This window comes from Rhinopithecus roxellana, chromosome 7 (genome assembly GCF_007565055.1).
Source record: "Rhinopithecus roxellana isolate Shanxi Qingling chromosome 7, ASM756505v1, whole genome shotgun sequence".
NCBI classification, from domain to species: Eukaryota; Metazoa; Chordata; class Mammalia; order Primates; family Cercopithecidae; genus Rhinopithecus; species Rhinopithecus roxellana.
Genome location: NC_044555.1, coordinates 102,740,271 through 102,766,850, shown reverse-complemented (window position 1 = coordinate 102,766,850; position 26,580 = coordinate 102,740,271). Strand labels below are relative to the sequence as shown.

Sequence of the window (26,580 nt, the reverse complement as noted above, 5' to 3'; positions counted from 1 at the left end):
AAAGTCTCGTTTGGTTTTCCTAAAAGAAAATCTTTTTCAGTAGACTTATTGACACTTATGAGAGGTAGGAGGAATTTACAGACATACAGAGGGGAAGGCTATGAGAACACGCAGTAGAGAGAGAGGTGGCCACAAACCAATTAATGCCAACAACTACCCAGAAGCTGGAAGAGACAAGGAACTGTTACTCTGCTAGAACGTCCAAAGAAAGTGTCACCCTGCCAACACTTTGACTTTGAACTTCTGGACTCCAAAACTGTGAGAGATAAATTTTTGTTGCTTGGAGCCACCTAGTTTATAGGAATTTTGTATGAAAGCCCTGAAAAACTAATACAATTATCATTACACCATGTTAATGATTTATCTTTGCCTTCTACATGAATTTAATATTCTCTATAGACTTTCTATTTATTGAGATATTGTATTGATAACATGGTGAGCTCACAAAGGAAATAAAAAATGAGCAGTTATATCCTCTAACATTATACAATACTCATACATGGCTAATCAGCTTTCTTTTACGCTTTTTTTTTTTTCTGAGATAGAATCTTGCTCTGTTGCCCAGGCTGGAGTGCAGTGGCATGATCTTGGCTCACTGCAACCTCCACCTCCTGGGTTCAAGTGATTCTCCTGCCTCAGCCTCCCGAGTAGCTGGGATTACAGGCACCTTCCACCATGCCTGGCTAATTTGTGTATTTTTTTTTAGCAGAGATGGTGTTTTACCATGTTGCCCAGGCTGGTCTCAAAATCCTGGCCTCAAGTGATCCACCCACTGTGGCCTCCCAAAGTGCTGAGATTATAGGTGTGAGCCACCATGCCCAGCCAGCTAATCACTTTTCACTCATTAATGATCACCAGTGGACCAAAGTCATCAAAAACTATTTAAAGTTTTGCCTTGATGAGTTGATTCTCTTCAAAGAGAATTCTCATGTAGTTCAAGAATCAACACATGGAATTGAGTCTTATACATTTATTTCTGTTTCACTCCATAAGACAGAGCAGGTGGGGATCCTGGAGAGTAGGTCTCTTAACAAAGGTGGTGGTAGAGGAGGTCTCCAAAGGTGATGGTGATGATGATGGTTTACCACTTAGCTCAGGTAAATGAGTTGGAGGAAGAGTAAAATCTCCTCTGGGAAGAGACGGTGGTGGTAGAGACGTTGGTGGGGATCACCCTCTATCTGCCTGTGGAAGTCGTGGAAAAGATCCTGAAATCTATGAACAACCTGAGGGTCCATGCTCCTGTAATACAAATAGCCAAATGTTAAAATGCTTGCAATACAATATGCAGGCCAGAATATATAACAGTAGATGTTTGTGGGCTTTTAAAGAGATTATACAGTAAACTTTAACTTATTAACTTTCAGTGACCTAACAGTATCAGTATATGGAAAAGACTTGTGTAGACATATAATAAGCATTTTAAACTCAACATAATGACTATTCCTGCTAACACTCGAATGCTAGGAAAGTTGGTATCCTCATCAAAGGCCCTGTGAAATATTACTACAAAATAATGACAAGTTAGATTTCATGATAAACATATGCAAAAAAATATTCTATATGGCTTGGACCTGTTAGAATAGTTGGTTCAAATATGGATAATTAATACAAGGTCATTAGTCTGATATCCTTGGGAGCCAAATAAGTTTATACAAAGATTCTGTCTCATAGTGTCAGTGACCTAGCTGTCTAATAATAGTAACAATGAATAGAAAGTAACATCCATTTGCATGGTAATATATACTTGTCAGAGTTTTTAGATCTATCATCTGTTTTGATCCTCATTATAACCCTGTAATGCAGGTTGGGCAAATAATTTCGTTTCACTGCTTGTAGATGAGGAAACGAACTCCAAAAGTTTGAGTAAATGGACAAAGGTCACACAGTGTGAAACATGATCAAGATTTTAATGCAATTCCTCACACATCTAATTCAGTTCCCTTTCTACTATAAAAGACTACCTCCTCATAAATGCATGTAATTTGTCATGAGCTGAGGACAGAACCTTCAGGAATGCCCTATTGAGGGGTAAAATGAGGGAGAGTAACTGAATTCTCAGAAATAAAAAAGGGGCCAGGTGCCGTGGTTCACGTCTGTAATCCCAGCACTTTGGGAGGTTGAGGTGGGCAGATCACCTGAGGTCAGGAGTTTGAGACCAGCCTGACTAATATGGTGAAGTCCCATTTCTACAAAAAATACAAAAATTAGCCGGGCATGGTGGGGGGCACCTGTAATCCCAGTTAAGGCATAAGAATCACTTGAACCTGGGTAGCAGAGGTTGCAGTGAGCTGCGATCTCACCACTGTGCTCTAGCCTGGGTGACAGAGCGAGACTCTGTCTTTTTTTTTTTTTTTTGAGATGGAGTCTCGCTCTGCCACCCAGGCTGGAGTGCAGTGGCAGGATCTCAGCTCACTGCAAGCTCCGCCTCCCGGGTTCATGCCATTCTCCTGCCTCAGCCTCCCGAGTAGCTGGGACTACAGGCGCCCGCCACCTCGCCCGGCTAGTTTTTTGTATTTTTTAGTAGAGACGGGGGTTCACCGTGTTAGCCAGGATGGTCTCGATCTCCTGACCTCGTGATCCGCCCGTCTCGGCCTCCCAAAGTGCTGGGATTACAGGCTTGAGCCACCGCGCCCGGCCAAGACTCTGTCTTAAAAAAAAAAAAAAAAAAAAAAAAAAAAAAAAAAAAAAAAAAAAAAAAAAAAATTGAAAAGGAAGTTGGAGGATAGGAAAAAAAACTTCATTGAAAAGAAATGATCAGATACTATGAAGTGAACTAGAGTGAGGCTAGGAAAAGGCCACTGGATTGTGTCATTTGGAGTTCACTGCTGATTTTTGCTTAACTTACTTTTCAATAAAATGGTAGAAACAAACTAATTCAATCAACAAACACCTAGTGAGCATCCACTATGTTAAAATGCAGTATTCACTTTCTGCATATTCCCTGCAAAGGAGAGTGTCTTGAGGAGAATGTTTAAGCATCTCTAAAAGTGAAGACTACCTAGCGAAGATTTTTAGCATGCATGGTACCTTTCCTCAAAGAGAAAGTAGCTGGATGTATAAAGTTTAAAGGTTTTTAAAATATAAAATATAGTATTTGAGATTTACACAGGTATACAGAGGGCTTTGGGATTATTAAAATGTAAGGATTTTCTGTTCTTTTTGAGATGAGGTCTTGCATATGGCCCAATTTTCTTTCCTTCCTTCCTTCCTTCCTTCCTTCCTTCCTTCCTTCCTTCCTTCCTTCCTTCTTCTTCTTCTTTTCTTTCTTTCCTTCCTTCCTTCCTTTCTTCCTTCCCTCCCTCCCTCCCTCCCTCCCTCCCTCCTTCCTTCCTTCCTTCCTTCCTTCCTTCCTTCCTTCCTTCCTTCCTTCCTTCTTTCTTTCTTCTCTCTCTCTTTCTTTCTCTTTCTTTCTTCTCCTGAGATGGAGTCTCGCTCTGTCGCCCAGGTTGGAGTGCAATGGCGCAATCTCGGCTCACTGCAACCTCTGCCTACGGCAACCTCTGCCTCCCAGGGTGAAGCGATTCTCCCACCCGAGCCCCCCGAGTAACTGGGATTACAGGCACCCGCCATCATGCCTGGCTAATTTTTTTTGTATTTCTGTAGAGATGGGGTTTCACCATGTTGACCACAGGCTGCTCTCAAACTCCTGACCTCAGGTAATCCACCCCACCACGGCCTCCCAAAGTGCTGGGATTACAGGCATAAGCCACCGTGCCCAGCTCCAATTTCCAATTTTCTTTCTTTTCTTTTCCTTCCTTCCTTCCTTCCTTCCTTCCTTCCTTCCTTCCTTCCTTCCTTCCTTTCTTTCTTTATTCTTTTTTCTTTCTTTCTTTCTTTTTGACAGTTTCACTCTTGTCGCCCAGACTGGAGTGCAATGGTGCGATCTCGGCTCACTGCAACCTCTGCCTCCTGGGTTCAAGCGATTCTCCTGCCTCAGCCTCCCAAGTATCTGGGATTACAGGCATGTGCCACCACGCCTGGCTAATTTTTTTGTATTTTTAGTAGAGATGGGGTTTCTCCATGTCAGTCAGGCTGGTCTCAAACTCCCAACCTCAGGTGATCCTCCCGCCTCTACCTCCCAAAGTGCTAGGATTACAGGCGTGAGCCACCATGCCCAGCCAATTTTCTTTCTAAAAGGAAATATTGTGGACCCAATTATTCACATCATCATAACAATTTTTTATCTAAACAAGTTTTGTGGCTAGGTGTGATGGCTCATGCCTATAATCCCAGCACTTTGGGAGGCTGAGGCAGGAGGATCACTTAAGGCCAGGAGTTTGAGACCAGCCTGGGCAACATAGTGAGACCCTGTCTCTACAAAATATTTTCAAATTAGCCAGGTGTGGGGTTCTATGTTCTTGCAGAACATACTGGAGGCTGAGGAGGGAGAATCACTTGAGCCTAGGAGGTTGAGGCTGCAGTGAGCCTTGATCATGCCACTGCCCTCTAGCCTGGGCAACAGAGTGAAGCTCTGTCTAAAAACAAACAAACAATTTTGCTTGTTTAATATGTTGTCAGAAAACATTCAGGACAGCTTAGTAATGCCTGGGTCTTTTCCACACATGAAAATGGTTGATTGTCTTAAAAAATAAAATCCAGGCCGGGCGCGGTGGCTCAAGCCTGTAATCCCAGCACTTTGGGAGGCCGAGACGGGTGGATCACAAGGTCAGGAGATCGAGACCATCCTGGCTAACACGGTGAAACCCCGTCTCTACTAAAAAATACAAAAAACTAGCCGGGCGAGGTGGCGGGCGCCTGTAGTCCCAGCTACTCGGGAGGCTGAGGCAGGAGAATGGCGTAAACCCGGGAGGCGGAGCTTGCAGTGAGCTGAGATCCGGCCACTGCACTCCAGCCTGGGCGACAGAGTGAGACTCTGTCTCAAAAAAAATAAAAATAAATAAATAAATAAAATCCATAGAGTTGTTTTTTTTTTCCTATAGAGTTATTTAAAAGAAAATGAGAATTTGCCAAAAAGTCTGCTACTAGTCATATTTTACTTCCATCTAACAAGATAATTTCCTACCATAGATCTCAATGTGACATGACACAATACATATCTAGTTTCATTACCTTGGTTCAATGTTGCTGGGGTTCTGTTCTGAGCTTCTTGATTTTCTCTTCCTTTTTTTACCTCTTGGGTTGAGGTTAGGATTGGGCTCTGAATTCTTCATTTGTCTGCAATGATCACCACCATAAACATACACTTAAAAATGTATTTTCAGGAAATCTCCAAGCAATATTACATATGAAATACATAGAGCAATTTTTGTTCCTTGAATTTTCGTCTTTTGGTTTTTTTTTTTTTTTTTTTTTTTTTTTTTTGAGACAGAGTCTCACTCTGTCACCGAGGCTGGAGTGCAGTGGCACTGTGTCGGCTCACTGCAACCTCCGTCTCCTGGGTTCAAGCAATTCTCCTGCCTCAGTCTCCCGAGTAGCTGGGATTACAGGCATCCACCACCACGCCGGGCTAGTTTTTGTATTTTTAGTAGAGACGGGGTTTCACCATGTTGGCCAGGCTGGTCTTGAACTCCTCAGCTCAGGTGATCTGCCTGCCTCAGCCTCCCAAAGTGCTGGGATTACCGGCGTGAGCCACCTTGCCCAGCCGCTCCTTGAATTTTCACACCCTCACTTATTGACTCTTTTCATGACAATTAAGTACTCATGTGGGGGTGGGGCTAGTGCTGGTGGTAGAAGTGGCAGTAATGAGGAAACAGATTCCCAACTAAAGGCAAACCATCATATTTTCATTCCTAGAAAAAGAAAAATCAGCCTTGGTAACGTGGTGAAAACCTGTCTCTACGAATAAAAAAAAGAAGAAGAGAAAAAAACGAAAAATAAATTAGCCAGGTGGGGTGGTGTGCACCTGTGGTCCCAGCTATTCAGGAGGCTAAGGTAGGAGGATCCCTTGAGCCTGGGTGGGGGTTGAGGCTGCAGTGAGTCAAGATCATGCCACTGCACTCCAGCCTGGAAGACAGAATGAGACCCTGTCACTCACACACACACACACATACACTCTCACACACACCAAAAAAAAAAAAAAAAAAAAAAAAAAAAAAAAGGAAAAAGAAAAGTATGGGTGGACCAAACATTTTTCTGCAGTTATCATGGACATTTTAAGTGTTTTGTGTTGAAATTCAGATCTTAGAAATAAACATGGTTTTTACATGTTTTATGCCGTACATACACAAAGTCCTGGAAACAATGGAAATGTCCAGGAACTGATGAATGAATTAGCAAACTGTCACATATCCATACAATATAATGCTCATCAACAACAAAAATGAACCACTGATACATACAATAACATGGATGAGTCTCAGAAGCATGGTGCTGAGTGAAAGAAATCAGAAACAAATGGATCATTATTCGACGATCTCAAGTATATGATACTATAAAAAACCAACACTATATGCATAGAAATTAGATCAGTGGTTGCCAGGGGCTGGAAGTAGGTTGAAGGCATTGAAATACAAAGAAACCCAAGGGAATTTTCTGGGCGTCATAGAAAGATTCCATATCTTGATTGTAATGGTAGATAAATGACTACATGTATTTGTCAAAATTCATACAACTCTGCACACCTTGAAAGTGAATTTGACAATAGGTGAATTATACCTCAACAGGAATAAAAGCATATGTTCACACAACATGTGTTCCCACACACAAAGGTACCTAATAGCTTTATTTGTAATGATCAAAAACTGGAAATATCTCAAATGTCCATCGACATGAAAACAGACAAACTGTGGGGTATCTATATAATGGAACACCACCCAGCAACGAAAGAAATGAATCATTGATGCACTCATGGATGAATAACAGAATAACCATTCCAAGAGAAATAGGCCAGACAAAGAAAAGAGCACACTCTGTATCATTCTGTTTATTTGAAACTCCAAAAACCTATTAAATATTTTTGTAGTGATATACAACAGATCAATGATTGCCAGGGGAAGGCAGGGCAGGGAATGGTATGAGGGGAGGATTGCAAAGGGGAAAGAGTAGTTTCTGAGGTGTTGGATATTTTTAGTATCTTGACATGGTGATAGTATCACAGATGTATACATACATAAAAATGTATCAAATTAGAGCTGGGCATGGTGGCTTACACCTGTAATCCCAGCACTTTGGGAGGCGGACAGATCACCTGAGGTTGGGAGTTCAAGACCAGCCTAACCAACATGGAGAAACCCCATCTCTACTAGAAACACAAAATTAGCCAGGCGTGGTGGTGCATGGCTGTAATCCCAGCTACTCCGGAGGCTGAGGCAGGAGAATTGCTTGAACCCAGGAAGCGGAGGTTGCGGTGAGCCGAGATTGCACCATTGCACTCCAGCCTGGGCAACAAGATCAAAACTCAATCTCAAAAAAAACAAAAAACAAAAACAAAAAAGTATCAAATTATACATGTCATTCTATTATTTATAAATTTATTTTTATAGTTACTTATAAATAACTTCATTGTATTTTACAGTATGTATGATTATATCATACAAAAAATATATACACACATTTACATTATTTTATTTAAAGACAGAGTTTTGCCCTGTTGTTCAGGCTGGTCTGAAACTCCTGGGCTCAAGCGATCCACCTGCCTCAGCCTCCCAAAGTGCTGGGATTACAGGCGTGATCCACTGTGCCCGGTCCAACATATTTCTTGAACTACTTATCAACTGATAGATATTTCACTTGTTTACAGTGCTTCACTATAATGCTACAAAAAATATCCTGTGGTTATGTTTTAGGTCCAGAAATATAAAGTACTGTATAACTGAAACAGTATTAAAAATTCCTACAAAAGAGAAAGAGTAAAATATGTGGTAAGAGTAGATTATTAAGTAAAACAATAATATCTAATATATAGTATACTTTACCTTTTATGAACTTTCCACTGCTGTTTTTGTTCACTTTCTTCAACTTTTGCTAAGTCCACGCAATAATTATTAAGATTAAACAAAAGCAATTAGAAATTATGTCACCTCCCTTAGGCAAAGGTGGCTGCCAGCTGATAACTCTACTATGCAGGCTATTATTTTTATGTAATTGCCGATAAAGAGAAATTGACCTATATCACATATAAAACATAAGCTACCATATATTCTTTCTTAGATAACTTACTGAATAGAGATTGTCAAGACCACGCATCCATGAATATATCTGACCACATTATTACTATTTTAAAATGATTTAACATGTGTTAAACTTTTATGATTATAGAATTCTTTAAAATTTCTTTTATAATTTATTATGGGTGAAATGTGTCAAAGACTCCATGTTTAAAATGGTTAAGACTGAAATGACCCTGAAACATAACATTGGATCTTGGTAGAAAGTATACGCATATAACGAAAGGAACTCAGGAACATTCAAATCATCCAGGTGAATGCTTTTTCTTTCAATACATCTATAATTGCCTTAATAATAATATAGTCCTAGTTAAACATAAACATGACATAGTATGACATAAGTAACTAAATCTCTTTGGAGCAATAATGTAGGTTTCATCACTGTGCATACATAGGGATATAGAACACTGGAATGTCATGGATATGTCTGCTATCTTTATTGCACTGATTCTTTCACAGCTGTCACCTATGGCAATATTTATCAAACGGTACACTTTAAATGAGGGCAGATTCTTGCCTGTCAATTTTTTTTTTTTTTTTTTTTTTTTTGAGATGGAATCTTGCTCTGTCACCCAGGCTGGAGTGCAGTGGTGCGATCTCGACTCACTGCAAGCTCCGCCTCCCAGGTTCAAGCCATTCTCCTGCCTCAGCCTCCCAAATAGCTGGGACTACAGGCGGCCGCCACCACGCCCGGCTAATTTTTTTGTATTTTTAGTAGAGACGGGGTTTCACCATGTTAGCCAGGATGGTCTCGATCTGACCTCGTGATCCGCCCGCCTCGGCCTCCCAAAGTGCTGGGATTACACGCGTGAGCCACCGCGCCCGGCCTTGTCTGTCAATTATACCTGCAGTACTACAGCTTACAAAAAAAGAAAACCTGTGTAGCTGGGGCAAACAACTAAGTAGAAAAGCGGTAAGTGATGAGGGCAGAGTAACCGTATCTTGTTGACAACGAGTTGTCGCTGGTTCTTATTTTAATTCTAATTTTAAGGGAAAGCACTGTAGAGTTTTAGGCAGGGGACTGATATGATTCGAATGATGGAAGACACAAGAATCATATATATGTATGAAATTGAAAAACACTGAGCTCTTTGGAGAGGTCCATAGGTGTCCTTGAGGTTCCTGAATTTGTGTGTATGTGCACATCTGCTTTTTATAAAAATTCCCACACCATTCACCAGCTTCTCAAAAAGCTCCTTGAAAATAAAATATCGGCCGGGCACAGTGACTCAAACCTGTAATCCTAGCACTTTGGGAGGCCAACATGGGCGGATTGCCTGAGGTCAGGAGATCGAGACTATCCTGGCTAACATGGTGAAACCCCGTCTCTACTAAAAAAGGTACAAAAAATTAGCTGGGCGTGGGGGCGGGCGCCTGTGGTCCCAGCCATTTGGGAGGCTGAGGTAGGAGAATGGCGTGAACCCGGGAGGCGGAGCTTGCAGTGAGCAGAGACCATGCGCCACTGCACTCCAGCCTGGGTGACAGAGCCCGACTCCGTCTCAAAGGAAAAAAAAAATACAAAAATTAGCCGGGCGTGGTGGCAGGCACCTGTGATCCCAGCTACTCGGGAGGCTGAGGCAGAGAATCACTTGAATCCAGGAGGCGGAGGTTGCAGTGAGCCGAGATTGTGCCACTGCACTTCAGCCTGGGCAACAGAGTGAGAGTATGTCTCAAAAAAAAAAAAAAAAAAAAAAAGAGAGAGAGAGAGAGAGAGAGACAGAAAGAAAATACTAAGAACCACTCATTTATTGGACCATCATTTTAGTTGAGGTAATTGAAACCTAGAGAAGTAAAATGATTGGTTCAATACCAGGGTGACAAGTTAATGAAGTCATAATGGGTTTATGAGGCAGACTACCCTCTCTCACCTGGTCCCCTTATCTCTCCCTGCCCCCAATGCTGTTTTTTTTTGTTTGTTTGTTTGTTTTTTGTTTGAGACAGAGTCTTGCTCTGTCGCCCAGGCTGGAGTGCAGTGGGACGATCTCGGCTCGCTGGAAGTTCCACCTCCTGGGTTCACGCCATTCTCCTGCCTCAGCCTCCCCAGTAGCTGGGACTACAGGCGCCCGCCACCGTGCCCGGCTAATTTTTTTGTGTTTTTAGTAGAGACAGGGTTTCACCATGTTAGCCAGGATGGTCTCCATCTTCTGACCTTGTGATCTGCCCGCCTCGGCCTCCCAAAGTGCTGGGATTACAGAATACTTTTGATAAATAAAACACAATCATAAGGACCTGGCACACAGCCCAACAAGCCAATGTCTGCTGAACTTTGGCTTCAGGGTTTGCCCAAGTCACGAAGAGAGTGTGTGTGCTGATCCATTCGAGATTGGAAGCCAATAGAAAGGTTTGAAAGTACTCTAATGACTTTCTCATGAAATGTGTATAACTTTCTAAATTGCCTACAATAAGCATGTATTATTAAAACCACAAAGAAGGCCGGGCGGGTGGCTCAAGCCTGTAATCCCAGTACTTTGGGAGGCCGAGACGGGCGGATCACGAGGTCAGGAGATCGAGACCATCCTGGCTAACACGGTGAAACCCTGTCTCTACTAAAAAATACAAAAAACTAGCCGGGCGAGGTGGCTGGCGCCTGTAGTCCCAGCTACTCGGGAGGCTGAGGCAGGAGAATGGCATGAACTCGGGAGGCGGAGCTTGCAGTAAGCTGAGATCGGGCCACTGCAGTCTAGCCTGGGCCACAGAGCAAGACTCCGTCTCAAAAAAAAAAAAAAAAAAACCACAAAGAAGAATACATCATAAATAATAAACTATTTACCTTTTATTGTTACTGTGAACCTACTCTGTGCTATGGAGAAAAGAATAATATATAATTGGCAGGCTACAGCTGTAGTTTTCTTTCTTGAAATGCACCACAAATAAGTTTATGCTGGATCATTTCCAACAGCAATTTCAGTAAGTTGTAAATAAAACTGCTTAACCAGAAGGCCACACAGCAGAGTGCACCTCATATGGGAAGGTTCACACAGCCTTCAGAGATCCCAGAGTAGAATGCCAGGAGGGTCCTTTTTTCAGCAATCCAAGGGGACAAACAGGATCACCTCGAATTGTTTCCCAGCTCTACAGTTTATAGAAATATCAGGCTATTTTGCTAGCCTTGCAAGGTCTCAGGTTACTAAAATAACCCTGCCTTTCATTGCTCAATATTGAGCATTGAGAACATGGCTATGATGCAAGTCAAAGCCTAATGAACATACAGTTTCTACGAAACCTCCATGGTACCAGTACAAACTGGATGAAAATATTTCAGAAAGTTACACTTCCAAATATAAAGGCATTTAGCTCTAGTTAAATATTGACCTTTTCTGGGGCTTTCAGTTTAATCTGAGTTCAGCAGTGTTAGAACTTATCAAATAGGTTATTTTCAACTACACAGGGAGAACTCTCATCATCATCATAATTAACAACTCTAACCATAGGATATGGTTAACACGGACACAGTGCCTAACCAGATATTAAGAGAGGAAGTTCAGTGAGGGATGTACCTTTAAAAATGAGTCTATTGTACAGAAGGGAGTAAAACACAATCAAAGGGCAATTGAGAATTGTGATATATACATATCAGATGTGGGACATCAGTGTCTGATCTTCATCTGTGCTTGAAGTCTGGGTCCACACCACCACAGGGCCACACCAGCTGTAAATCATAGTCTTCTATTTTCTTAAAATCGTGTGACCTGGCCGGGTGCGGTGGCTCAAGCCTGTAATCCCAGCACTTTGGGAGGCCGAGACGGGCAGATCACGAGGTCAGGAGATCGAGTCCATCCTGGCTAACATGGTGAAACCCCGTCTCTACCAAAAAATACAAAAAAAAAAACTAGCCAGGCGAGGTGGCAGGTGCCTGTAGTCCCAGCTACGTGGGAGGCTGAGGCAGGAGAATGGCGTGAACCCAGGAGGCGGAGCTTGCAGTGAGCTGAGATCCGGCCACTGCACTCCAGCCTGGGCGACAGAGCGAGACTCCGTCTCAAAAAAAAAAAAAAAAAAAAAAAAAAAAAAAAAAAAAAAATCGTGTGACCTGAAAATGAAAGAAAATATTGTTGAATTCCTTTGCCACAGACACAAACCAATTTCCCTAAGTAAGTATTCAGCAATAAAAAAAAAAAAAAAAAATCAGTATTTTTAACTATTTAAAATATAGCAAGGGCCAATAGATAGCAATGGCTCATGTCTGCAATCCCAGCACTTTGCGAGGCCAAGACAGGCGAATTGCTTGAGCCCAGGAGTTTGAGACCAGCCTGGACAACATAGCAAGACCTCATCTCTATTTAAAAATAAAGTAAAATAAAATAAAAACATAACAACAATTTTAAAAACTCTCCAAGCCACTACACACCCTTAGGAGAAATTAGCCTAAGGCTGAAGCTGGTCTGGCCTTTATAGGGCCACACCTATTGTGATGTAATCAACTATGACCAATTAGTAACCTCATATGGTAATGTCTGGGATTCAGACTTGTGGTCAAAGATACTGAACAGGCTTTTCTGCTTACTTAAGGCATTGTTCCTTTTCTGAAGTTAATGAAATAAATAATCTCTTAGGTCCACATCCAAACACATGGAAATGTGTTCTCACCTGTAGCTTATTGATTCCAGTTATGGTTGAGTATCCTGACATTGGGTGCGAAGCAACAGTTTGCAATTCATACAGCATTGTTACTCAAGTAGCTATAAACACCTTACAAAACTGGACTGTACCACTTAAGTGAGAGGTCATTGCAAGGACCTGTTTATACGTATTCCCAAAACATCCATTTTATAGAAGCATACACATTTACTATTTGTGGCTATAGCCTCAATTTGTTCAAAGCATCAAAAGTCTGAAACCATGTCCTAATTGTGTGAACCATGAAGGTAACTGTGGCCTTTAATCCTGACCAATTCACATTGCCAAACAACAACACAGCACCCCTTGCATCAAAATTGGGGGAACATTACTATTTGCCAGTGATGAATACATTGACAGGGAAAAATCCATGGGAAGCTTAGGATACTCTCTCTCATTGCAACCCCCATCCCCAGATATCCACAGAGCTCCTACATCTCCTCCCTCAGATCTTTCCTCTGGTGTCTCCTTCTCAGCGAGGCCTTAACAGCACAATCTACCCAGAAGTGCAAATCCCACACCCACCCCACAGTGTTCCCCTTCCCCGCTCAGTTTACTGTGTAGCACATATGACTATAATGATACATACGTATCTTATTGATCCTATTTTATCAGTCTCCTCTACTAGAATGTGAGCGCCACGTGAATTGGGACTTTTTTTTTTGGTCTATGTCCTGGCTGTACTTTCTTTTTTTCTTTTTTTTTTTGAGGCGGAGTCTCGCTCTGTCGCCCGGACTGGAGTGCAGTGGCCGGATCTCAGCTCACTGCAAGCTCCGCCTCCCGGGTTTACGCCATTCTCCTGCCTCATCAGCCTCCCGAGTAGCTGGGATTACAGGCGCCTGCCACCTCGCCCGGCTAGTTTTTGTATTTTTTTTTTCATAGAGACGGGGTTTCACCGTGTTAGCCAGGATGGTCTCGATCTCCTGACCTCGTGATCCGCCCGTCTCGGCCTCCCAAAGTGCTGGGATTACAGGCTTGAGCCACCGCGCCCGGCCCTGGCTGTACTTTCTACATTAAGAACATGATGAACTTATACTAGGTGTTCAACAAATGTTTGCTGAATAAATTAATGAAGATCATCTTTGTTCACCAGTCCTAATCTTTATGCCATTCCCAGAAATCACCTTGTAAACAGTATAGTGCACTTTTTTCAGAACTTCCTTCTACTTATTACGTTCCGATTCAAAGGCCCAATAAAAATCGATACCTTGTACCTCAATTAAGCTGCTGAATATTTTTACAATACTTTAAACAAAAATCACCTTTTTTCAATCCTCTCTAGAAACCCAAGAAATTATAGCTCTGTGAATGTGACCATAATCAACTCTTTATTTGTATTTATTTATTTATTTATTTAGAGACAGAGTCTCACTCTGTCGCCCAGGCTGGAATGCATGGCCTCACCTCACTGCAACCTCCCCCTCCTGAGTTCAAGCAATTCTCTGCCTCAGCCTCCCAAGTAGCTGGGATTACAGGTGCCCACCACCACGCCCAGCTAATTTTTGTATTTTTAGTAGGGACGGGGTTTTACCATGTTGGACAGGCTGGTCTTGAACTCCTGATCTTGTGATCCACCCACCTCGGCCTCCCTAAGTGTTGGGATTACAGACGTGAGTGCCTGGGTGTATTTATATATATATACATATATATATATATATATATATATATATATATATATATATACATATATATATATATATATATATATATATTTTTTTTTTTTTTGAGACGGAGTCTCGCTCTGTCGCCCAGGCTGGTGTGCAGTGGCCAGATCTCAGCTCGCTGCAAGCTCTGCCTCCCGAGTTCATGCTATTCTCCTGCCTCAGCCTCCGGAGTAGCTGGGACTACAGGCGCCCACCACCTCGCCCGGCTAGTTTTTTGTATTTTTTAGTAGAGACGAGGTTTCACCGTGTTAGCCAGGATGGTCTCGATCTCCTGACCTCGTGATCCGCCCGTCTCGGCCTCCCAAAGTGCTGGGATTACAGGCTTGAGCCACCGCGCCCGGCCTATTTTTATATTTTTAAGACAGGGTCTCATTTCGTTGCCCAGACTGGAGTGCAGTGGTCCAATCTTGGCTCACTGCAGCCTTGACCTCCCAGGCTCAAATGATCCTCCCACCTCATCCTGATGAGTAGTGGGGATTACAGGTACATACCACCATAACCACCTAATTTTTGTAAAGATGAGGTTTTGCCATGTTGTCCAGGCTGGTCTCTAACTCCTGAGCTCAAGCAATCGGCCCACCTCGGCCTCCCAAAGTGCTGGAATTACAGGCCTGTGCCACCACACCCAGCCCAACTCTTTTATTTGTGATATTTTCATCCATAGTTCTTACTAATATACTCAAACTCCAATTTGGTTGTTCTTGTTTACTCTTTATTATGGACAATTTCAAAGCTGATAGAAGAATGCATCAAAAATTTCATGTACCGACCAACCAGCTTCAACAATAATCATCGTTTTCGCTTTTTTTTTTTTTTTTTTTTTTTGAGACAGAGTCTTGCTCTGTCGCCCAGGCTGGAGTGCAGTGGTGCGATCTTGGCTCACTGCAACCTCCACCCCTGGGTTCAAACAATTCTCCTGCCTCAGCCTCCCAAGTAGCTGGGATTATAGGTGTCTGCCCCCATGCCCGGGTAATTTTTGTATTTTTAGTAGAGACGGGGCTTCACCATATTGGCCAGGATGGTCTTGAACTCCTGACCTCAGGTGATCCACCTGCTTCAGCCTCCCAAAATGCTAGGATTACAGGTGTGAGCAACTGCACTCGGCCTAATAATCACCATTTTCTTGAGCAGATATTGCACCACTGTACTCCGGCCTGGGCATCAGAGCAAGACCGTGTCTGAAAACAAAAGCAAAAACAAAAACAAACCCTAAAAAACAAACAAAAAACATCACAATTTACCAATTATGTTCTATTTTTTTGGGCCGAAATACGTCAAAGTATGTTCCAACTATCATATGATATATGATTCATGTATGAATTCACACATGAATTATAACAAGCTATATAATCCATGCAGTCTACAAAAATATACAATGTAAACAATAAGGACGTTAGGGAAAAGTAATCAAGATGCCATCATTGATTTTAACAAATTATAATTATTATTTAACGGCACATGAAAATATCCATGTCCAATTTCCCTGTTTGACCTAAATATGCCTTTTAAATTTTACTTGTTCTTATTAGGATCTAAAGAAGCATCAGGATAAATAACTAATATATGTGGGGCTGAATATCTAGGTGATGGGTTGACAGGTGCAGCAAACTACCATGGCACACGTTTACCTATGTAACAAACCTGCAATTTCTGCACATGTATCGTGGAACTTAAAATAAAATAACTATTACAGGGCCGGGTGTGGTGGCTCACGCCGGTAATCCCAGCACTTTGGGAGGCTGAGGCGAGAGGATCACCTGAGGTCAGGAGTTTGAGACCAGCCTGGCCAACATGGTGAAACCCCATCTCTGCTAAAAATATAAAACAATTAGCGAGGCATGGTGGTGGGTGACTGTAATCCTAGCTACTCAGAGGCTGAGGCAGGAGAATTGCTTGAACCTAGGAGACGGAGTTTGCAGTGAGCCGACACGGTGCCACGGGAACTGCACTCCAGCCTGGGCTACAGAGTGAGACTTTGTCTCAAAAAAAAAAAAAAAAAAAAAAAAAAAATGAAGAAGAAGAAGAAGGAGAAGGAGAAGAGGAAGAAGTATTGCAGATAACATTGATTTAAATATTTCCTCTTCATCTTCTAATCTGTAACAACTCTTCCCATTTATTTCTTTGCTATTCTTTTCGCAAGAGACTAGTTTATTATTTGTCCTGTAGAATTATTCACCTTCTACATTTCACTGTATCCATTCCAGTGCAAAACATACTCCTTTTTAAGGAGAATATCTTGTAGTTATATCTATGGATTTGGTTAGATTTAGGTACAATTTTTTTTGGCAGGAACATTCATAGTTGATGCTTTGTACTTTGATTGCATGATATCAGCACTCACATATTATTATTATTTTTTGAGACGGAGTCTCGCTCTGTTGCCCAAGCTAGAGTATGGTGGTGCAATTGCTCACTGCCATCTCTGCCTCCTGGGTTCAAGCAATTCTCCTGCCTCAGCCTTCTGAGTAGAGTAGCTGGAACTACAGGCACGTATCACCACACCTGGCTAATTTTTGTATTTTTAGTAGAGACAGGGTTTCCCCATGTTGGCCAGGTTGGTCTTGAACTCCTGACCTCAAGTGATCCGCCTGCCTCAGCCTCCCAAAGTGCTGGGATTACAGGCATGAGCCACCACACCTGGCCACACACATATGTTTTGCACATATTTGATGTAAAAGATCAGTGAGTTGCAGTATTCTCACCTTGATTCACCCATATTATAAAATTTCCCACCAATCTTGTACCTGAATTTTACTAAATCTATCTGTTGGTTTATTTTCTATTTTTGATAAGCAGTTCATGTACCATATACATTCACCATATAAAAATATACAAGTCAGTACTTTTCAGCGCATTCAGAAAATTGTGCATCCATTAGCACAACCAATTTTAGAACATTTTTCTAAAATGAAAGCTCCATTTCTTTTTTCTTTTTCTTTTTCTTTTTTTTTTTTGAGACGGAGTTTTGCTTGTTTCCTAGGCCAGAGTGCAATGGCACAGTCTTGGATCACCACAACCTCCGCCTCCCAGGTTCAAGCAATCCTCCTGTCTCAGCCTCCTGAGTAACTGCGATTACAGGTGTACACCACCACGCCTGGCTAATTTTGTATTTTTAGTCGAGATGGGGTTTCTCCATGTTGGTCAGGCTGGTCTCGAACTGCTGACCTCAGGTGATCCGACCACCTCGGCCTCCCAAAGTGCTGGGATTACAGGTGTGAGCCATGCGCCCTGCCAAAAGCTCCATTTCTGTTAGAAGTCATTCCTTATTCCCCCTTCCCCAGCCCCTGGCATCTACTAATCCACTTTGTGTCTGTTTAGATTTGCCTATTCTGGCCATTTCATATAAACGAGATCATGCAATCTGCATTCTTTTGTTTCTGGTTCTTTAATGTATTATAATTTTTTTATGGTTAAATTCACATTGTATTATGTATCTGTGCTTCATTCCATGTTATGTCTAAAGTAATCCATGGTATGGATATAGCACATTTGTTTAAACCTTTACCAGTTCATGGACATTTGGGTTGTTTCTCCTTTTGGGTTTTATGAATAATGCTGCCACAAACATTCATGCCTAACTTTTGTTTGAATATCTGTTTTTAGCTCTCTTGGGTATATACTTAGGGGTGGAATTGCTGGATTACATGGTAACCCTATGTTTAACTTTTTTATTATTTCAATAGGTTTTGGGGAGATAGGTGGTGTTTGATTACATGGATAAGTTCTTTTTTTTTTTTTTTTTTGAGACGGAGTCTCTCTCTGTCGCCCGGGCTGGAGTGCGGTGGCCGGATCTCAGCTCACTGCAAGCTCCGCCTCCCAGGTTCACGCCATTCTCCTGCCTCAGCCTCCCAAGTAGCTGGGACTACAGGCGCCCGCCTCGTCGCCCGGCTAGTTTTTTGTATTCTTTAGTAGAGACGGGGTTTCACCGTGTTAGCCAGGGTGGTCTCGATCTCCTGACCTCGTGATCCGCCCGTCTCGGCCTCCCAAAGTGCTGGGATTACAGGCTTGAGCCACCGCGCCCGGCCGGATAAGTTCTTTAGTGGCGATTTTTTGAGATTTTGGTGCACCCATTACCCGAGCAGTGTACACTGTACCCAATGTGTAGTCTTTTATCCTTTGCCTCCTTCCCACCCTCCCCCCACCCACATCCCCAAAGGCCATTGTGTGTATATATATATATATATATATATATATATATATATATATATATTTTTTTTTTTTTTAGACGGAGTCTCGCTCTGTCACCCAGGTTGGAGTGCAGTGGAGCAATCTCGGCTCACTGCAACCTCCGCCTCCTGGGCTCAAGCGATTCTCCTGCCTCACCCTCCGGAGTAGCTGGGATTACAGGCGCGTGCCATCACGCCCAGCTAATTTTTGTATTTTTAGTAAAGGTGGGGTTTCACCATGTTGGCCAGGCTGGTCTTGAACTCCTGACCTCAAGTAATCCATCCGCCTCGGCCTCCGAAAGTGCTGGAATTACAGGCATGAGCCACCCCCCTGACCCATTGTATCACTCTTTTTTTTTTTTTTTTTTTTTTTTTTTGAGACTGAGTCTCGCTCTGTCGCCCAGGCTGGGGTGCAGTGGCCGGATCTCAGCTCACTGCAAGCTCCGCCTCCCATGTTTACGCCATTCTCCTGCCTCAGCCTCCCGAGTAGCTGGGACTACAGGCGCCCGCCACCTCGCCCGGCTAGTTTTTTTTTGTTTTTGTTTGTTTGTTTGTTTGTTTTCTTTTTTGAGACGGAGTCTCTCTCTGTCGCCCAGGCTGGAGTGCAGTGGCGTGATCTCGGCTCACGGCAAGCTCCGCCTCCCGGGTTCCCGCCATTCTCCTGCCTCAGCCTCCGAAGTAGCTGGGACTACAGGCGCCCGCCACCACGCCCGGCTAATTTTTTGTATTTTTAGTAGAGACAGGGTTTCACCGTGTTAGCCAGGATGGTCTCGATCTCCTGACCTCGTGATCCGCTCGTCTCGGCCTCCCAAAGTGCTGGGATTACAGGCGTGAGCCACCGCGCCCGGCCCGGCTAGTTTTTTGTATTTTTTAGTAGAAGCGGGGTTTCACCCTGTTAGCCAGGATGGTCTCGGTCTCCTGAACTCGTGATCCGCCTGTCTCCGCCTCCCAAAGTGCTGGGATTACAGGCTTGAGCCACCGCGCCCGGCCATTGTATCATTCTTATGTCTTTGTGTCCTCACAGCTGAGCTCCCACTTATTAGTGAGAACAAACGATGTTTGGTTTTCCATTCCTGAGTTACTTCACTTAGAATAATAATCTTCAATTCCACCCCGGTTGCTGTGAATGCCATTATTTAATTCCTTTTATGACTAAGTAGTAGTCCATGGTGTGTGTGCGTGTGTGTGTATACACACACACACACATATATGTGTATATATATGCGTGTGTGTATATATAATATAAATTCACATATTCTTTATTCACTCATTGATGGGCATTTGGGCTGGTTCCATATTTTTGCATTTGCGAATGGTGCGGCTACAAACATGCGTGTGCAAGTGTCTTTTTTGTATAATGACTTCTTTTCCTCTGGATAGATACCCAGGAGTGGGATTGCTGGATCAAATGGCACTATGGTTAACTTTCTGTGGAAGTGCCAAGTTGCTTTCGATAATATTAAATATCTATCTACATCATTTTACTTTCCCACCAGCAGTGTATGACAGTTTCAATTTCTCTACATCTTCACACACTTGCTTTGTTTTGTTTTGAGACCTAGTCTTGCTCTGACGCACAGGCTTGAGTGCAGTGGCACTATCTCGGCTGACTGCAAGCTCCGCCTCCCAGGTTCAGGCCATTCTCCCGCCTCAGCCTCCCAAGTAGGGAGTAGATGGGACTACAGGTGCCCGCCACCACGCCCGGCTAATTTTTTGTATTTTTAGTAGAGACGGGGTTTCACCGTATTAGCCAGGATGGTCTCGATCTCCTGAAGTCGTGAACTGCGCGTCTCGGCCTCCCAAAGTGCTGGGATTACAGGCGTGAGTCACCGCGCCCGGCCTCACACACTTGTTATTTTCAATTTTGTTTTTATTCTAGCCATCCTAATAAGTGTGAGGTATATCTCCTTGTGAGTTTCCTTTGTATTTGCCTATTTGCCTAAATGAATGATATTGAGCAGCAGTTTTTTTTTTGTTTTTTTTTTTGTTTTTTTTTTTTTGAGATGGAGTTTCGCTCTTGTTGCCCAGGCAAGCATCCTGTACTGAGCTGCTTGGCGGTTTGCATGGAGAAAGCAAAGGATTTGCAGCATGAGAGCCTGGCATGTTTGTATCCATCCTGCCACCTTAATTTACCTTGGCAAAGTCATTTAACCTCTGTAGACTTTGGTTTCTGGGCATGATGAGTGCTTATTGAATCTGTGTCCGTTCAGGGAATGTAGACAGAAAAAAGGCTATGACTTGGTTCACTGTGTCAGGCGATGGACATTCCTCCCTTAACGGAGGAGAAAGACAGGGAAGTATCCAGAGAGGGGCAGCTGAGATTCATAGCGCAGTTACTTTTTGAGTAATTCCACCTGGGGTGAGGGGACGCTCTTCAGTTTCCGTTTTCTACAACGTGGAGTTGTGGCAGAGCCTTAACCCCTCCCCCAGCTCTCCCCTCAGCAGGTGAAGGCAGCTGCAAGACAAGAACGAAACATCACCTGTGCCCATTTATTCTCCTCCTCCCCCCACCTCCTGGTGATTCCTACCCACCTCTGCCCAAACCGCAAGGGAATAAGTAAGAGAAAAGGTCTGGGAGTATCTGGCAGCAGGTGGTCTTAGGGTGGGGGTGGCGGACTGAGAGTGTGAACGTCAGTTGGTGAGGAGTGAAATGGAGCCAGGAAATTGAGAAGTTGGAGCCGGTCAAAGGCCAGTTGTAGTGCCGGCTTCCTGTACGGCAACCGCCAGGCGTCCTGGCTGTGCAGCTAGACCTGGCGCCTGTCTCTGGGGCTTCCACGGCCCGAACTGGCGCGCACCCTGCTACCCTCGGGCCTCCAGAGACCTCGGGTCCGTCCGGGCACCGGTCCTAGTCCTGTCTGCTCCCCCAGGGCATCCCAACCACTCCCCCCAGGCGAGCACAGGGACGGGTGCTCGATTGCCACGCGAGTTCCTCTTGATGGCAGCATTGCTCCAAAATGCCACCTGCCCTTCCCCAGGTCCACTCCCTCCGCCCTCTGCTGAGGAAAAACGCCAAGAGCGCTCCGCACACGGCCCTTCAGCATCTCGGCCGCTTTGGGCAGCTCTGGCCCACCTGCGGGACCCTCTCCTTGGCAGACGGGACCCCAGGGTTTTCTACCAGCCGGTCTTACGACAAACCAGAAAGCGGTCCCCTTGGACCTCCCTGGGGATAGAGCCCAACTAACCGCATCCCTAAACATGCCTTTAGGGTATGGAGGATGCTGGAACCCGCAGGGAAGAGAAGGAGACTGGGCACATAGTAGGATGCCAGCCCTAGCTCGCCCTCCGAGACACATTTGCACTTGGGCGTACTCACGGGTCACTGCAAGGCCAGCTTGACCAAAGAGTCAAAGGTGACCGGCGTCCCACTGACCCCTGGTTTTGGCTCAACTTGAGTAACCTCAATTCCGATAGGGGACTGCCCGGCCTTCTCGGTATAGCGGCAGGGTGCTGGTGAAAGACCCTGCCACATGGTCAACAGGAGGGGAGCTTGCCACCCAACACCACCTTGTCTCCTCAATCGGCCTATCCACTCTCCACGCCTGCCAGAAGCTGTCGCAAAAGCCGAGAAGGCATGCAGGGTAGAGTGTGTGCTGCTGGCGTGGGTATGCCACCCCAAGTGTGCCGATCTTCCTCCCCAAACATATCTGTGACGAGAACCCTTGTTGACCTCTGGGCAGTAACTGGGCAGGCCTATGTCGCTGGCACGGAACCAGTGACATTGAATGCTCTTCTGAAGACAGAAACATAAACACACTACCAAGCTGCTACCTCCCGGCCCTTCCGATCTTTTCCCACCGACTTTCCTTTGGGTTTTTGTACTACATTGTTCTCTCTGTCTGTCTCCGTCTATCTCTCTGTCTCTCTTCTGCCACATTCCGGCCCAGCGCCCTCTCACCCACTTCTCTGGGGCTTCTTCTCTCTGCTCTCTCTGTCTCAACTGATTGATTTTCTTGATGCGACTCTTGCCCACGTGTGCCTTTAAGGGAACATGGATATATAAGAATGCATAATATTCATCACGGCAAAAAAAAAAAGTCAAAGTTGGAAAAGCTCTAACGGGAATTGTGTTTTTACATGTCACCGCAGAACTTATGTGAGTTATTATATTTTGTTAATAAGGCTGGGGCCAGCCAGGCACTACAGTTCCAGAACTTTGGGAAGTCAAGGTGGGTGGATTGTTTGAGCTTAGCAGTTCTAGTCCAGCATGAGCAATATGGTGGAACCCCATCTCTGTAAAAAATAATAATAATTAAACAAAAACAAAAACCCATCCAAGGCTAGGCGTAGTGTCTCATGCCTGTAATCCTAGCACTTTGGGAGGCTGAGATGGGTGGATCACGAGGTCAAGAGATAGAGACCATCCCGGCTAACACGGTGAAACCTCGTCTCTACTAAAAATATTTTAAAAATAAGCCGGGCGTGGTGGCGGGCACCTGTAGTCCCAGGTACTTGGGGGGCTGAGGCAGGAGAATGGCCTGAACCCAGGAGGCGGAGCTTGCAGTGAGCTGAGATCAAGCCACTGCCCTCCAGCCTGGGCGACAGAGCGAGACTTCCTCTCAAGAAAAAATAAATAAATAAATAAAACCATCCAAACAATAACCAAAACTATCCCGGTGTGGTAGTACATACTTGTTATCACAGCTACTTGGGAGGATATGGTTGGGGGTTTTTTGGAGGCCAGAAACTTGAGGCTGCACTGAGTCTTGAAGGTGCCACAGCATTCCAGCCTGGGCAACAGAAGAAGACTCCGTCTCAAGAAAGGAAGAAAGAATCAGAGAAGGAAAGAGAAAAGAAAGCCAAACTTTTGCCTCAGTATCAGTAACAAGAAACATGTGCACACACAGGACAGATACACACACACTGAGCACTGTCGTCTAGAAATAACCAATGTAATTGTGTTTTCTTTCCTTTTTGACTTTTATCTACATAATTTGTCCAACTTGTATCGATATTTTGTATTATTACCACTATCTTCTATCATCTTTGATACCTTAAATTACTTCTTTATAATCTTCTTTTTATTTCATTAATAATCATGGCCATTTCAAATCCTATTTTACAGAACCGTAGAAAGATGAAAATGCGAAAGCCCGGAAATTTTCTTATTGTTGTTGTTTCAGACGGAATATCACACTGTCCCTAGGGCTGGAGTGCAGTGGCACGGTATCAGCTCACTGCAACCTCCCCCTCCTGGGTTCAAGCGATTTTCCTGCCTCAGTCTCCCAAGTAGCTGGGATTACAGGCACCCGCCAGTAAACCCAGCTAATTTTTTGTATTTTTAGTAGAGACGGGGTTTCACCATGTTGGCCAGGCTGGTCTCGAACTCCTGACCCCATGTTTCGCCCGCCTTGGCTTCCCAAAGTTTAGGGATTACAGGCGTGAGCCACCTCACCTGGGCAAGTCCAGGAAAATTTTGAAGGCTTGTCCTTCCATGTTGTTAAGTGCATACACGGAAATGTACTATATTGCCTTTTTTCTTTCTTTCTTTTTTTAAAAGAAAGGCTCTTGCTCTGATGCCCAGGATGGAGTGCAGTGGAGCAATCCCAGCTCACTGCAGCCGCAACGTCCTGGGCACAAGCAATCCTCCCGCCTCAGCCTCCCGAGTAGCTGGAACTACAGGCCCACGCCATCATGCCTGGCTAACTTTTGTGTAGAGACGGGGTTAAGCCAGGTTGGCCAGGTTGGTCTCGAACTCCTGGCCTCAAGTGATTTTCCCACCTCAGCCTTCCAAGGTGCTGGGATTACAGGCGTGAGCCACTGCGCCCGGCCTGAAGCTGTATTTCTTTTTGGTCAAATATTCGTTAGAGGAAATGTTTCTTCTTCAGTTTTACATTGTGGGGAGCCCAGCCCCTGTGGGCAGGGCGGCCATGAAGTTTAACAGCCACTCAATCTAAATCGAACGAGAGCGCACACCTCCTCAGCCATGTAGGTGGGAACACGAGTGCGACCAAGGAATCTGAGGTCGCACCCTTCTCCCTCTGCCCGCCCTGCCACAGGAGAAGCTTCCAGGCTCCCGACGGGGAGGGCCAGAAAGGCTCTACTAGGAGGACCTCCCTACACTTGCCAGAACTAAAACTGAGGCAGCGGCAAGAACTCGGCGTCCAAAACGCTCCCCAAAGCCCTCCGATGCCCTCAGGACGCTGGAGCCAGCCCAGCTGCAGCCGCCATTGCGCATGGTCGCGCGCCCGGCACTGGCTGCCCAGAAGCGGGAGGGCAGGGAAGGTCCTGTGTACCAGAAAGGCTGCCCACGGCACAAACACTGATCCCGTGTCCTGTGTCAGGGAAAGGGAAGGCAAAGAAAAGAAAGAGAAGGCCAAGGAGACCTACCTGATTGAGGTCACGCGCCAGCGGGAAAGGCCCAGTCCGCTCTACGTCCCGCAGTCGCAACTCAGATACGGGGTAGGATGCCCCCTCCCCATTCCTGGAAGGTGAGGGCTGAAAGAATCCTGGGACGGGAAGGGAGAGGAATCCCGTCTTCCTAGAGCCGGCTCCGCCCAGGATAGGAGTTGGGGGGCGTGGGGGGGTGGTCCTCAGGCTGCCCCAGGTGCAAGAAGGGGCGGAGAGAGGCAGCCTTGGGAAAGTTGGGTGGGAAACCTCTCGTCTTAGCTAATTGCTGAGGAGTACCTATTTGTCCCATGGTGGCAAGAGGGCAAAGGAGACTGATGTATCGAGAAAATGCAAAGTTTGCCTTTTAACATTCACAAAACTGTTCAGAGGAAAAAGAAGCTTAAGCAAGTACACTTTCAAGCGATGTTATAAGTTTATATTATCTGTATGCCTGACGTTATTGAAAGCTTCAATTGCTCCCTCCCCAGGTGAGAGGCGTGTTCCCAAGACCAGACACTGCCGGTGCCGTCTCACCTCCCACTTTTTTTCTGAAACTGCTTCTGCAGCCTCCCAGGGGATGCTGCTGGTGGCGCGTATGCCGCCTAGGTGGGTGGGGATGTGCTGAGGCCAAAGGAGTGACAGCGACTTGCAGGTTTCCCCTGCCTGACCTGTACTCCGATTGATATTTTCTTTTGAAAAAAAGGATTTAAACGGCCGGGCGCAGTGGTTCACGCCTGTAATCCCAGCACTTTGGGAGGCCGAGGAGGGTGGATCACCTGAGGTCGGGAGTTCGAGACCAGCCTGACCAACATGGAGAACCCCTGTCTCTATTGAAATGAAAATACAAAATTAGCCGGGATTGGTGGCCAATACCTGTAATCCCAGCTAGTCAGGAGGCTGAGGCAGGATAATCGCTTGAACCCGGGAGGTGGAAGTTGCGGTGAGTCGAGATCGCGCCATTGCACTCCAGCTTGGGCAACAAGAACAAAACTCCGTCTCAAAAAAAAAAAAAAAAAAAAAAAAAAAAGGACTTGCTCCTCTTGCAGAATGGAGACACCTGTAGTGTATTAAGGAAAATGAAGCTAATCTGTCGATGACAGTACTCTGAGGAGTGTTAACTTGGGGCATGCATTCTCCCAGCACCTGGTTCCCACCTTGTTCCCTAAGGGGAAGGGAGATGCAAATAAAGGTCCTTTAAAAATAATAGCCTGGTGAGTTCCCAAGGCCCATGGGAATCATGCAAGCTATTCGGTTTGCTTAAAAACTTGACCGTGAAGATGTGGATGCTTTTTTGTTGTTGTTGTTGTTTCCTATTCACAATGTAGTCCTTGATTGGTTTTGGGGATAATTTTTTTTTTTCACTAATACAAACGTATTTTTCAGTGGAAACCAAAGTCATTCCTGCCCAGATACATTCTCCAGTGAAGTCATCTTAAAAGAGACACTTCAAAAAGAAATCCAAGGCCTCTGAGGGCACTACAACTGGCCTTTGACCGGCTCCAACTTCTCAATTTCCTGGCTCCATTTCACTCCTCACCAACTGACGTTCACACTCTCAGTCCGCCACCCCCACCCTAAGACCACCTGCTGCCAGATACTCCCAGACCTTTTCTCTTACTTATTCCCTTGCGGTTTGGGCAGAGGTGGGTAGGAATCACCAGGAGGTGGGGGGAGGAGGAGAAT

The 26,580-nt window shown here is 44.7% G+C and overlaps 1 protein-coding gene across 1 annotated transcript; it reads left to right on the top strand.

Moving 5' to 3' along the window:
- The first annotated feature begins 24,530 nt into the window (after positions 1 to 24,530).
- On the top strand, positions 24,531 to 25,580 carry LOC115898633. Its single transcript, XM_030933656.1, has 2 exons — positions 24,531 to 24,969; positions 25,386 to 25,580. Exons 1-2 carry the CDS (start codon positions 24,697 to 24,699, stop codon positions 25,578 to 25,580), a joined length of 468 nt encoding a protein of 155 aa, XP_030789516.1. The 5' UTR covers positions 24,531 to 24,696.
- The last annotated feature ends 1,000 nt before the right edge of the window (positions 25,581 to 26,580 follow it).